This window comes from Polyodon spathula, chromosome 4 (assembly GCF_017654505.1).
Source record: "Polyodon spathula isolate WHYD16114869_AA chromosome 4, ASM1765450v1, whole genome shotgun sequence".
Lineage (NCBI taxonomy): Eukaryota > Metazoa > Chordata > Actinopteri > Acipenseriformes > Polyodontidae > Polyodon > Polyodon spathula.
Window position 1 is genome coordinate 84,257,926 of NC_054537.1, and position 14,818 is coordinate 84,272,743.

Genomic DNA, 14,818 nt, shown 5'->3' on the forward strand with positions numbered 1-14,818 from the left:
TACAAATAAATAAGTCTACATAACAATAATAATAATAATAATAATAATAATAATAATAATAATAATAATAATAATAAGTTGAAGTCTCTATTGTGTATTGTACCTATTTCAGCTTACAATTAACTATTGCAGACAATAAACAGATATATTATTTTTCAAATTGCAGTATGTGTAGTTCAAATATAAATATGGGATGTATTCCCCATTTAAGAAATCCATGTTAATATGATATTTCTTGTTTATAAATATACATTTTTTTTCAATAGGTTTTGATTTAGTAATTATTTGAAGCACTACAACTGTCCATTTTGAATGAGTAAAGTGAAACATACAAAATACATTGGAGCACTTTTCAAGTGTTAAGATATCAAAACACCATCATGACATATTGGTTTTATGTTGTAATGACACTAGTCATGTTTGATAGACTTTTGTTAAGCATGCAAATCAGTCCCCCCCCCCAAATAGTTCATGTTTGGCACCCTATCTTTTCAGTTGTTTTTTGTTACAATTTAGATACTAAGCTGTTCAGTAACATGTTAAACAAATATACATTTTTAATTAATATACTGTAGAAATTACATTATGGTTTGGTTCCTATAACCCTTTGGTCTGATCAAATAAATGTATTTGAAAATGGAACTTTTTATGTAATTTTTTAAATAACAGCTGAAGATGAAGAACCTGTTTTAGTGCATATTTGTCCCCATTATTTTAAGTCGGTGAACAATTACTAAAAAATGTAAGTCTTGTAAAAAATACAGTATAGCTTGTGTAGCTGAGTGCAAGAACATTATGTTACTGCAGTTGACTACGATCAAGTATGCCTCTTGAATAGGCAAGAGTGCAATAGCCCTTAGGCTATTCCACCCCCACCTCTCCCATCTGCAGTCAACTTCCCCTTCTTCTTAAGCCTTTTTACCAAACAACTTGTGATGCCCAGTGCACCTCCTTTAAGAAAGCGTACAAAATTATCTCCAATCAGTGGGCCCATAGAGAAAAGATTTGCCTCTTTTGTGCATTCAAATGTGTAAGGATGAATGTCTAAGGGATTATGTTTACAAGAGATTGCCTTGTTGGGGTCGAGGCCCAGGTATTTCCCTTGATCTTTCATGAAAAACAGGTTGGGATGGGTGCCGATCAGCACCAAGGCCATGGAGATCTTGAAAACCTGAAAACTACTGGCACTTTGAAGGACACACTTCATGTCAGGTTGAAATGAGACCACACAGTGTTCAGGGAAACTGCTGTAGTCTGGATATAAGATGGAAGTGGCAGCAGGAGACTGCGTGCACATCATGTGGTAGACCTTGTGGTACTCTGGATAGAGCATCTTTGGAAGCTGCTTGAAGATCAAGCTGGGGTCATCCACCCGTTTTCTAAAGACATGAAGGACAGAGATGTTATTTTTGTAGGCACATAATACTGCATCTGCTGCACTGAGTCCTGCCCCAACAATCAACAGTGGATCAGAAGACTGGCTTAGGCTTCTTTTGCTAATGGCAGCTCCCAAGTCAGTGATGCAGTGGGTTACAAAAGGTAAGTCTTCCCCTTCGACATCCAGCCTGGCAGGAGAATCGGATGCCCCTGTTGCAAGGACCACATTCTCAGCACAAAAGCAGAAAGGCACGTGTGAACCATCTTGAACTCTCTGATAGCCTCTCACTTCCCAGACAGCCTGAGCGAACTCTGTTGGGCCATTCTCTTTCTCTGCCAGTTGCGGTTTGGACTCGACTGCTTCTCTCCCTTCGTTATCAATTTCTTCCTCCTGACCTCGATGAGGTTTCAGGATAGACGTGACATAGGTGTTGTTCACAAAGTTCTTCTGGAGACCCATCAGCTTGATGTAGTTCTTGTAGTAAGATGAGATTTCCTCAGGAGTTGCTCTGTCATTGTTTACATTTCTACAAAATGAAACAAACAAGGATTAGCCTTTAAATAAATACACGTATTTATCATGTTTCCTACCAAAATTCCACTGGTTTTACAAAGAGTGTTGATTTGCTAATAAACAAATAAGGCAATGATTTTTAAGTCTCCATGTCTGGCAAAATATATTACTTGCTATCTGCATTAATAGAGTGCAGCGATGATTTAGGCCCTGTCCATATTATGCCTTTAAACCGTATTAGTTGCCTTTAAACCTGCTTAAAAGTGCTAAATACGGTTACTGTCTAGACTACACAGCATTTAATACAGTACTTGAGAGCTGGCCTCAAGACCACCTCAGGGGAGCTTTTGTGTATCCTCCAATATCCCCAAATGCTTTCTGATATGTTTGACTAAATACTCAGAACATGAGCCTGAAGGACTTGCTGTCAGTGTACCCTCTGCAATATGTATTCATTTGTATACTTAAAAATAAAATTGTGACATCTCTGTTAAACTAGTGGGGAAAATAACAAAAGCACAACAATAAATTGGATGACTGCAAAAATTAAATGCGAGTTAAAAATGAATAATTCACGTCATTTGTCAGCGTTGTTTGAAATAAAATGAAGGGAAACAGAATTAAGCTCAGGTGAGATATGAAGGAAAAAATGATTGTTTTGCAATTAACCTCTTTTTTCTGAGTGTAATTGTGAAACAGAATCAGCTAAATTTGTTTAAGGGGCGTCATCTGATTAAAAATAAAACCTGAAAACCACAAGCCCTACTTTTGTGTGTGTGTTCACATTACTTTTTCCCCAAATACTTGTTTTATTTCTTTTTAGCAACATGGACCCCTGTTAATATGGGGCATAACACATTTAAAATAAAATACAGTGCATGATGGGATACTGTCGTATTAATTTCCAGTTCATTGCGCTGCTAGGAACAGTAACAAACTATTTTTATAGTGTGTGGACGCATTAAGCCTGACTAAACATGAAACGGTACTTCAGTGTGGACGCTTTGAGCTGGATTAATTAAAACAGTTTCGAGTACAGCTCTCGAGATCGGTTATGTAGTGTGGACAGGGCCTTAGATGCAGCCTACACGTGGTATTGAAAGACATGTGACATTAAATTAGTTATGAACATAATATAAAACTTGCTTACATCATGGATTGATATAAGACTTCTATTGCATAGCAGTTTCCCCCATTCCAGGTTTTAATGTGAGCTTGGTTAGCCCGTGTATGGGTAACAAGCTCAGGTGTGTCTTCTTAAACTCACAGTAAAACCATCCCTGTTACACTGTTTCTTTGTGGAGTATGCAACTAACATATTTGTTCCTACACATTGTGTGTGTTTGTGTGAAGTTTAATTATTGATATGCTTTTTTTTTTTTTTTTATCAATCGGATCTATTTTTTCTATTGCTCGAAGAGAATGGCTTCATGACAAAATATGTAATTTTGATTTTGGTTTTCGACCTGCAGGCAAAAAGGTTATACAGTTGGTATAGCCAACTTACATACATGTTTCATGTTTTTCTATTAGTTCAAGTCTCTGTTGAATGAATGTATATATATATATAGAGAGAGAGAGACATTGACATTCTTATATGTGGTATTCATAAAACCTACGGTGGTATAAAATGTGAGTGGGTAAGTAAAATCATCAACTTTTAACAGACCCGTAACCTACTTGACATTGCAATTCTGTTTCAAATAATAAACTGTGTATTGTATCTGTGAATTGCTGAAACAGTTACAACTAAGTCATTTGAATTTGCTCAACATATAATCTTTTTTAAGAACCTTGCTGCCTTTGACCTTTATAATGCCTTTGTTGAGAGGTCTCTTCATTTCACTCTGTTTTGTGACAGTGAGGGCTCGATTTAGAAAAAGCTAAAAAAAAAAAAAAATTCCATGTCTTTAAAAATACACTGCTGTTTTGTGGTCACATGGGCTCTCGTTTTGATGTCCAGTTTAAAGTTGAAATCTCACAACAGTTTGAGTTAAGGCAGGTTTAAAATGTAAATGCAGATGGAAACGCAATGCTACATCTGGGGATGTATTTTTAGCAGATCGCATCAGACTGATAACTGTGCAAATGTACGAAACTCACTGTTTCTGAAACTCAAGATCAGAACATGCACAGGTGCGGTGTGAAAAACTCTTCTTCAGCTACTGTTTCTGAAATCCAAAATGTGTATTTTATCACAGTAGTGTTTTCTCATAGATTTTAACAATTCTAGTTTGATATTATATGCATGTAACATACTTTAACAGTGATTTTAATAAAGACTAAAAAAGAAATGCAATTTGTACCGTGGCACAGCAGGCACCACCAACACTACAGTCCATTACAGTCAAAAAGTTAAAAGCTCATGAAGGGTTGTAACTGTGTAACAGCTGCTGTACCTTCGTTTTCCTTGTGTCAGGTCTCTGTAGTTGAAGCCAGGGAGCTCCATCCAGATACCCAGACTAATGGTCAACATGGAACCTTCCATTGCCTGCCAAAGGAGTTGTTACATTACAGCTGTAACAAATGCAATTCTGATGATTTTCACCAACTAATGGGGTTGGATTAAAATCAAAAGTCTTGTTTTATGATTTCCATTTCTCTGTTCGCAGTGAGAAATTGTGGACATTGCTTCAAAAGTTTCAGTTTTAGGGCTGGAACTACACTAGGGCCTACATGCTGGTTGCTTCAGTGCAGTTCTATGAAAAGGTTTTAGTTTTTCTGTCTACTTAAAACAAGGTTGTGTCTAGTTCTAATAAGGAAAAAATATTGATTGTTTACTGATACTATTTATTGAGAATAACATGGGCAGCATGTAACTTCACAATAATGCATTGCAAAGCAGCCAGCCCGAAAACTATAAAGACTTCATACCCCCAGTCTGGGACATTCTCTAATCACTATTCATTGAACACCAAGTCAGAGCACTCACGTGCCAGGCTCCTCCGGGAGTACGTTTCCCCAGCACCAGGTGAGGGATGTGCTGCTGTTTCTCCAGTCTCCACTGCAGGACTGACGGATACTCATATCCGAAGTCAGCGTTTGGGTGCAGGAGTGTGTCAAAGAGTACAGCCACGGGATTGGACGACCGGCCCTCCAAGCCTTCACTGAGGTATTCTAAATCCTGAATCAGCACTGCTTGTTAGGAGATCAACTTTATATATACATAGCAGAGATGTTAAAAGATTTGTTGATTGATTTAATCAAATTTGATTTTTTAAATACCACTGCCTAAAAACTGGGGGAGTGCTGGCTGACTCGCCAGATAATGGTTTTGATCATCCCTCTGGTCTGTATCACTCTATCTGTCCATCCCTTAAAGATATGTTTGTTGTAATAGTGAATTCATTAATAAATACTTGTACAGGTGAGTTGGTGTATAACGTTAAATTCAACAAAATGTTTTAACAAATGAAACATTACATACAGCTGTTTTCACAGGCCCTGATTGGCAGGCTTTCAACACTGGTGCTTTCTGGGGGTATTGAAACCAGCAGGTTGTATTCTAAATCTATTTCAAAAATTAAGAAACAGTCTGAGCGCTTGAAATTCTGTTGAACAGAGGTAATGGATAGGGTGGGTTGGAAATGGAAGTGTTGAATTGAGGATGGTCATCACAATAAACAGCATAAACAATATTGGCTGCATTGGTTAGTATTGATCCCTATTCTGGAATAATTTCACTCATTTGATTTTTCTATTTCAGGCTTGCCAGGAGCAGGTTGCCAGTTGAGCCCTCTGTCCTTTGTATCACTACAGGAGTTGTCACTGAAGACAGTGTATTTTGTATTTCGTGCTGTGATACTGTTTGAGTCATTATTCTCATATTGTCATGTTTCTTTGCAGTTTCTTTCTGAATATACCCTTTTGACCTTTACTGTGACAGGATTAGAGGCTGTTGTCAGTATACCAGCATAGTGATGTGTATTGTGTCATTTTATTTATATCTATTATTTTCGTTGGCTCTGGACATCCCAGTGAAGCAAGTACTTTCATGAGAGGGGGAGGCAGGGTACTACCCAGCCACATGAATAGCTTCCTTACATGTATGGTACATACTGTGCATGAGAAGAAAATCTTGTCGTAAACACCCAGCCAGTTAAGCAAACTTTCTTTTCCAGTATTGTTAAAATAGTATTTTTTTTTTTATTCAGTAAAAACTGAAAACTTTAATGTGTCCAATACAGACAACAACTCTAGGGGTAATTGATGGTAAAGGGAACCATGTTTACATTTATGATAACCTTACCACATAGTTATTAATTATTTGTTCTGAAATATATATATATATTGCCATTGCCATGCAGTCTACTTACCGGTAAGTGAAGCAGTTAGTTGTTGTTATTCATTATTATGTTATAGTGAAAGGTAGAACGTAAAGTTTTACTGTAATTTTATTTTTTGTTATAAATATATTTATATCTTACCTGATCAATGATAGAAAGATGTTTAGCTTCTTCAAGTTTACTCAAGAGAATAGGGTTTGGATGCACAGCTTCTGCAGCTAAATAGGGCCGGTACCCAGAGAGCAAGTAAGACAAGCCTATTCCTGATGGACCATTGCCTTGAGAAGAAGAAAATATGTATGTTAATTGTATGCATCAGCTTATGTTGTTTTACCTGACGCACCTTAAATAGACTTTAGAGGAGTTCCTAGAAACAATAAAATGAAAGAAATGGAGATGCTGTACTGTTTACAGGTTGCGAGTCTCGTCTGGCAAGCATGTTAGCAGCTGTTATTAATAACTACAGGCTCAGAGGCATGAGGTCACAGTGTGCAGGTAAAGTAATACTTGATGTTGTAAAACACAAATGCAAGCCCCAGGGAGCCTGTTTATATTTCAGATGAAACAACAACACCTCCACACTCACCAATAATGACAACGGGCAGAGTCAGGGGAAGGTCCCTGGGTAGAGAGTTTTCTTCCAGGAGAGGCATTGCGGCAGCCAGAGCTGGAACTGAACTACTGATCCAAGAAGCTCCTGTGCTTCTCTGTCTTTGGACTTAGACACTGTGTGCACAAGAATACAAGCTCAGTTAGCGATATATTGTTTATCTCTTTAATCCTTAACCGGTAAAATGACACAACCACTCTTCTGCAGTAGTTGAGATGGATTTATGTATTTCTGTAAAAAGTCAAAATCCTAAAATCCCACAAATCAGGCCCAGATAAAGGTAATGTTTGGAGCGCCTGGTGACATTCAGTCACCATTTCAAAAACACATTTTTTGGGATAAAAAATTAAGAACAAAAGTTCCACGCAATCATTCTGTATTGGTAGTAAATAGATAATATTTGGGTATCACTGCACTGTTGTATGTATCAAATGATGAGACCATTATATACTCAGGAACATTAAGGTATTTAGTAAGAAAGTGTAAGAAATGTACAGTATCATATTTCCCCAGTGTATGTATCTGTAAAATTGTGTGAGAGCAAAAATGTAACAAAGTGGTCCTTAGATATGTGGAGGTACTGCCCCTAACACAGTTGACAAATTGACAATTGACAAATGAAAATCGCTTTCTAATAAAGATGCCAGAGAAACTGTTACATGAAAGCATTTTTTTAAATTCCAGATCGAGGTAGTAGTGCTGATGCTGAGATACTGGTATGCTGAAATGTCTGAAAAGTGGGTCTTTATTTGTGGAGCAGACAGACTTGACTTTATATAACTTAACCCAGTCAGCTAGCGGAGAGAGTTCATTAAATACCCACCGGCCCCCACACACTTTAACAAACCTGTCCAGAAGCAAACTTCGCTTTTACCCATGTCCCATGTTACACGGTAGATTATGATCATACCATAGTGTGCCATGGGTCTGATTTGAGGGTAGCTGTGTACATGACCTCTACAGCTAAGATGACAAAATATAACATGTCTGCTTATAACGGCTCCTCAGGACAGCATAACACTTTTGTGCAGTGATTAAATCGCTCGCTTGGAAAGTTTAGGGTTACTGGTTCGCTGCCAGTTCCCTCTGATGCAACAGTTGTATTGTATACAAACCAACCCTCTGGTCTGAGCACTCCATTATACCGAAAGAGCCAGGCTCCATTTCTGGAACAGATAAACCTGACTTTATATTACTAAACTAGCTAAACACTCATTACACTAAAACACTTCCCTGGTCCCTGGTGTTGTTTTCAATAGTTGCTGACCTGTGGCAGTGATTGAATTACTTGGTCCACTGTCCATGACCACTAAAGCATTGTCCTTAACTGAGGCGTCACTCTTTAACAAAGGCGGATCTATCAAGGCTCAAATCTTTTAAACTCATGATTTGTCTCATTGTGCCATGACAGAAACAAATCCCTGTGCTCACAAACTGCTTTGCTGAATAATCCTTCCAGTGGTATTTGTTTATTTTTTTTATTTTTGCTGTACGGTGGAAGTTTGCACAAACCCAATGACAAGTGTTCTTCTTTGCCCAGTTTACCCTGTTCCATTCAAAGGGGGCGGCTACTATACGTGTAAAAATGCTTGGGACTGCATTATCGATAGTCATCTGTAAAATGATCATCCCCAGATTTAAATGAGAATAATGTGTTATTTAATAAAACTATGTGCATGTGATATATGCAGTACATCAGTTTCTAGAAACTGGACAAAAAAAATCATAACTGGAATAATCTAACTCCAACCAATAATACAGTCAAAAATTACAATGAACATTTAAACCCTTCAAGATCAGTTTCAATTTGTATAGTGTTTTTCACTATTTAACATGTAATTGATTTTAGAACCTCCTATTTTGGGACATTGTCTTAAATGTGCAATATTAGGAAAACACATGGTGGTGCCTTTACCTTTCTGTCGCTGTTCTGTAGTGTCTATGCTGTGAATGAAGTTTGTTGGGGGTAAGAAAAGTCTAGTTGTTAATCAGTAAGGTGGGTCTGCAAACTCGTCAAAACAATCCTTATATGGTAACTATAAGCAATGTCAACAAGAGTAAACAATAAATAAATAATAAATAAATAAATGCCAGATGAACCTAGTCATTTATTAATTGGGTTCATCTTAATTTCAACACCTCCCAGGCTCTTTTGCATGCAAGTTTTTAAAATTATTTTATGCAATAAAGTATTGAAATTATTTGGATTTGTTTTTTAGTACAGCAAACTAGTACGCACAAACTAATAATAATAATAATAATAATAATAATAATAATAATAATAATAATAATAATAATTCAAAAATACTCCAGTGCTAATTTGTCGTCCAACTGCATTTAAAAGAAACACAGAAACAGGCAAAACAAAATGTATCACTTAAATATTTTAAAATAAACGTGTGACTGTGATTCAATTATCATTTTAAAAAATCGATTGCCGACATTAGTCACCATTTCTACACGATTCAATTTAGGTCACGTTCACGGTCACCCTCTGCTATGATTTCCAGTCGAGTAACAAAATAAAATTGATGCTCTCAGTCTTATCCACTTACCTTGTTAGTATTTATTTCCTTGCAAAATCCAGGTATCCTCTCAAACTAAGCCTCTCATTACAAATTCTAAGCTGTATAAATAGGCATAGTCATTAGTGGGTGGACCTAGTATTAGAAGTCATGAGATGACAGCTCATCTTAGAAGAGATTGTTGTTACCGCGGTGTGCAGCACAGTGACTTACAAATTCTTCACCTACATACAATGTTGAACAGAGACAGGGGTTCAGCGATCCAAGCGCATCAAAGAAGGACTGGGCCCCGAATGTTCTTATTTACGAATATAGAACAATTAAAACTGGGATAGGGTACTTTAAATGCAGTTGGCGTTTCACCAGCAGGCAACAAGCATGAGCACAGATTCACAGAGCTCTGTTGCGGTACTGCAGACATCAGTGCATCAGTATTTGACAGCTAATTTGTTTTTTTTACCGATCTTGGAGACTTCGAATTCTCGCTATTAATTTGATTCTGCACATTTGTCTAAATCCTGTTGTAAAAAGCTGAACTATCACATCCCGGGGTTATGATTGAGTTTAACACACATAAGCGTTTAAACAAAAAATAACTGAAAGCCTTTTAAGTCGTTCAGGAAAACGTCAGCGTGATCTGTTGCAAATTCTGTTATCTAGAGAAATATCCACTAGTTATACCGTTCTTCCTTTAATAATAGAAGTCTGGGGCGTGGAAGCACCTGCCAAGCGAGTCCCTCCATCAAACCCCGCCAGTTCGCCTTGTTCTTGTCCATTGTTGCCGATATGTGTGTGTTCATGCCTTCAAGCACAATAAAATGGTTAAACTGTTTTTGACTAAATGGCAATGAATGAGAATAGGAACAATCTCACTAATGTCCATTAGATGGCAGCATTAAACTTCTTCAGACCCTCGGGTCTCCACATGGCCAAAAGTTTCATATCACATATTTAGGATTGAGACTTTTTTTTTTTTTTTTTAACTATAAGAATACATTTGTGGTCATTTTATAATCTGTGGTGAGTATTTTATTCCTGCCAAGGTTAAAAAGTTCTGTGTTGCTTGTAGTGGAATTGTGGAATCCTTTGTTTGACAGCTCAAGCAGGGGTCGCGCTCTGTTGCAGTTGTTAATGAGTGCACCAAGACCCGACAGGGCGGGTTGTATTGGAGCGCCCAAGTGTGTAATGAGGCCCGACGCCTAGAAGGTCCGATATTTACCAATACCGCTCACCCTGGAGTGTCTATTGTTTTGAGAAAAATGTGTAGCTGCTAAGAAAAAAGATAGAAACAAGTTTTGTGGTTTAAAACTTGAACATTAGTTCGCGCAAGGATAACTGTCCAGATGAAAATGCACTTATGCTGGTACTTTTTTATTTCCTGGTTTATTATCTACTGAAAGTTAATGTACCCCTGCCAAGGAAATTAATGTACCCCTGCCTGGAAATTAAAAGCCCATTTCGAACATTTTTGAATGAATGGAAATAAGGTTGTGATGTTGAGAACTTTAACGACCATGTTTTTGTATGAAATTGCTGTTATATAGTAAAGCATGCGTTTTATTTGTTTGTTTGTTTTTTAAACTTGCTCGGCAGTATGTTATTGTTAATTTAGGGGAAGAGGGAGTTTTTATTTTTACAAAACGTTTTCCCTATATAAGCCAAAGATAGTAAAAATCATAGGACAATCAATCCCATGGTTCAATCGTGCTATCCCATTAACCAATGCGTTACTCACTACGCGGGCCTTATAGGAACCCACTTAGTGGAGGGTCGAAGCCACAGTGTGCGTTCCCGGAGTTCATTCTGCGCAGATCCTGTGCAGAATGTGACCAGTTTAGCCAATGATCTTCTAAGAATGATCTCCGTAAACGCACCTATAGAGAAGGATTAGCTAGGACATGACGTCATTTTGACGTGCTTTTAGATCTTATCTAGGGTATCCGTAGTGTTTCAAAGTCACGACGCATCTTCAGGTATGGTCTCGTTTTTCAAGTGTGTTTTTCTAATAAAATCAGTTTGAAATACTGTACTTAATGTATTTACTAAATACTCAATTTTTGAGATTTATCGGGAAACTTACTTAAAATAACTATTAAACTTGTGTCCACAAGTTATGTAATTAAAATTGATTTTTAAAGCATTTTAACTAACTTTTAACACAATAATGATACAACTACATTGTAGCTATAGCTTGCCTTGGTAAGTTTTATGACCCCTTACAATCAGATAGCATTTTGGTAACAGTTTGTGTCCTGTGCTTTATCTACAACCTCTGTAGTATATCTGTACTATTCTGGAATCGGTGTTAACAACCCAACCCCCACAGTATCTTACACAGACAACATCTGTGAAATGCTTATATTAAAATGAATTTAACCATGAATTTCCTTGACATCAAAGTGTGCATGTGACAACAATATCCCAAGCACTCCACAAATCTGGCCTGAATGGTAGGGTGGCAAGAAGGAACCCATTACTCAAGAAAGCCCGCCTTGAATACTGATTGAAGTATGCCAAAAAACACTCAGGAGATTCTGTAGCCATGTGACAGAAAGTTTTGTGGTCTGACATAACTAAAATTTAACTTTTTGGCCTAAATGCAAAGCGTTATGTTTGGCTCAAACCCAACACAGCGCATCACAAAGAACACCATCCCTACTGTGAAGCATGGTGGTGGCAGCATCATGTTATTGGGATGTTTCTCATTGGCAGGGACTGGGGTACTTGTCAGGATAGATGGGAAAATGAATGGAGCAAAGTACACAGAAGTCCTTGAGGAAAACCTGCCCTCTGCAAGAAAGCTGAAACCGGGACGGAAGCTCACTATTCAGCATGGCAACGACCCAAAGTACACAGCCAAAGCTACACTGGAGTGGCTAAGGAACAAAAAGGTAAATGTCCTTGAGTGGCCCAGTCAGAGCCCTGACCTAAATCCAATCGAAAATTTGTGGTAGGACTTGAAGAGTGCTGTCCATCAATGCTCGCCGAGTAACTTGACAGAGCTTGAACAGTTTTGTAAAGAAGAATGGTCAAATATTGTCAAATCTAGGTGTGCAAAGTTGGTAGAGACCTATCCCAACAGACTCACAGCTGTAATTGCTGCCAAATGTGCTTCCACCAAGTATTAACTCAGGGGGGTGGAGACTTATCCAACTGTGAGTTTTGTATATTTAATATATAATTTTTTTTCTCAGTAAACACTGTTTGGAGTATGGTGTGTAGATAAGTGGAAAAAATCCTCATTTAAATGCATGAAACTCTGAGGGGGTGTAGACTTTTTATAGGCACTGTGTGTGTGTGTGATATATATATATATATATATATATATATATATATATATATATATATATATATATATACTTTGTACTTAATGCATCTACCAAATAGCTAAATAATAATATGTTCCATTTCCTATGTCTCTTACTATTACATTATTACATTTCTATTAAAATCTACTATAATTTAAAATGATACATGATTACATTTCTTTCTCTATTTCCTTACATAAAATCTCTATTTGTAACAGATGGGAACATTTAAAAGTTATGTCACTTATTATTAAGCTCAGCTGACAAGGTCGCCCAATGTGAAGTGGTAGGTAAAACACAGCCTAAGATGAGGATGATGATGATAATGAGGAGGAGAAGGAAGATTTTAATGAGGATTACCAATGGGACGGCTAATGTATTTCCTCCCTATAGCGTAAAGACACTTCTTATTAAAATTATAATGTATGTTTTATCAATGTTATGTTTAATGTTTGTCGGCTTTTGCTTTTTTTATTATTAATCTGCGCGATACCTCATTTAACCTGTATATGTTTGTTATAGTTTATGTAAAGTTCCTCCCTAACGTGAAATTTTACATCAGGACAAATACTCGACTTGTGGATTTTAATGTTATGTTCTTTCATCAGAAAACAAGTTGTGGGACTAAAGGTGTCAAGGTTAATCCCTAGTTAGCCGCTTTGGATAAAAGCGTCAGTCAAATTAATTTATTAGTATTATTATTATAAGGTAATATAACGTCTTTTTTTAAGAAAAAAACGCTGTATTAGTAGTTATCATAAATATAAAACCTATAGCTATGGTCTATATACTTCATTTCAAATTACTATTGGTTTTCATGCCCATTAAAAATCACGAGGGTAGCGTTGAAATAATCAGATGTATATATGTACAGTAGGTATTTATTTTATTTATTAATATGACTATATTAGCTGTCTGGCCTCTATATATTAACACCCTGAATTCTGGGTTTTTATTTAACGATCAAAAAACAAGCCAGTTTTGCAAATCAATATTTTCACAGCATATGTGTGATTTTATGTATTCCCTGAACAACTCAAAGTTTAAACAACAAAGTCTAAACACCTCTTCTCTATCTCCGCTACTCTGTTGCTGCGGCTTGGAGTTTCCACGAGCGTGTCCAATCTAATCATTCTATCTCTATGGTCAAACATTTGACTGACGGCAGGAGAAAATGACTTTTCAACAATTTCTAAGATAATTTAAGAAACAAACTGAAAGTAATTGATGTGTAAATTAGCTACACCTTTGCTGAGATTATTCCTATGGCGGAATTGCAGTGCGCACAGTCACACTGACCAGCAGCTTCCCATCAGATCTATAATGATTAGCTATTGGATGAATAGGAGAAACGAGATGATGCTTCGCTTGGGAGAGTATTGATTATTACTGGCGATTGAATATCGAGAAACAGAAAATAAATAGCAAATAAATGGCTGCAAAAAATAAATACATAATAATAATACAAATACATAATCATTTAATTAATTCTTATTGTAATTATACAATTATTTGATGCACATGGTAATTAAGCACCATTATTCATTTTAGCAAAGGTGTTAATTTACACAATAATTGCTTTCAGTTTAGCGACAAGTTTGAAATCCCGTTCTGTCTCAAAGTGTTCGTTAAATCTGGAGCCTGGTGACCACCCTACTTATATTTGAGCATCAAAAGAAATGTATCCCTTATATTTGAGCATCAAAAGAAACGAATCCCTTATATTTGAGCATCAAAAGTAACGCAGCACTTATATTTGCGTAAAATTAACCAGATATGATCAAAAAATGACAAACACTGTTTTAGAGCAGGTGCAGTGACTTTTTATTGTGCTGATTAACAACTGACATCACGAAGATGCTGCAAATTGATCTGTCGACCTTGGGCAGGTGTTGTGACTCCTGGCCTCCCAGTTCGTGGCCTGTCATTGATAGAGTTATACCGTCTCACCAGGTTTGAAATTGCTGGTTGTGAGCACCCAAGACTGCCAGCCTCCAACATGCCGATTGCACGAAGGCACTGCTCTCTTGACAGACATGGCATATTGTTTGTTTGTTTGTTTTTTTTTTTTTTTCTGTGATTTTCTTTATTGCTTTCATCCAAGCTTGCAATTCAACATCTGAAATCACTCCATGTCCAGTGCCCAAATCAACTGCCTCACTAATTGGGTTATTAAATAAGTGCATATGCTTCAGTCG

At 36.9% G+C, this 14,818-nt stretch overlaps 1 protein-coding gene across 1 annotated transcript; it reads right to left on the bottom strand.

The window, feature by feature from the left end:
- Positions 1 to 108: 108 nt before the first annotated feature.
- LOC121313879 (oxidative stress-induced growth inhibitor 2-like) lies at positions 109 to 9,633 on the bottom strand. The gene is made up of 6 exons (XM_041246660.1): positions 9,343 to 9,633; positions 6,764 to 6,903; positions 6,319 to 6,455; positions 4,824 to 5,015; positions 4,291 to 4,382; positions 109 to 1,904 (listed from the first exon to the last, which is right to left on the bottom strand). The coding sequence occupies exons 2-6, from the start codon at positions 6,828 to 6,830 to the stop codon at positions 857 to 859; spliced, it is 1,536 nt and encodes a 511-aa protein (XP_041102594.1). The 5' UTR covers positions 6,831 to 6,903; positions 9,343 to 9,633; the 3' UTR covers positions 109 to 856.
- Positions 9,634 to 14,818: the final 5,185 nt, after the last annotated feature.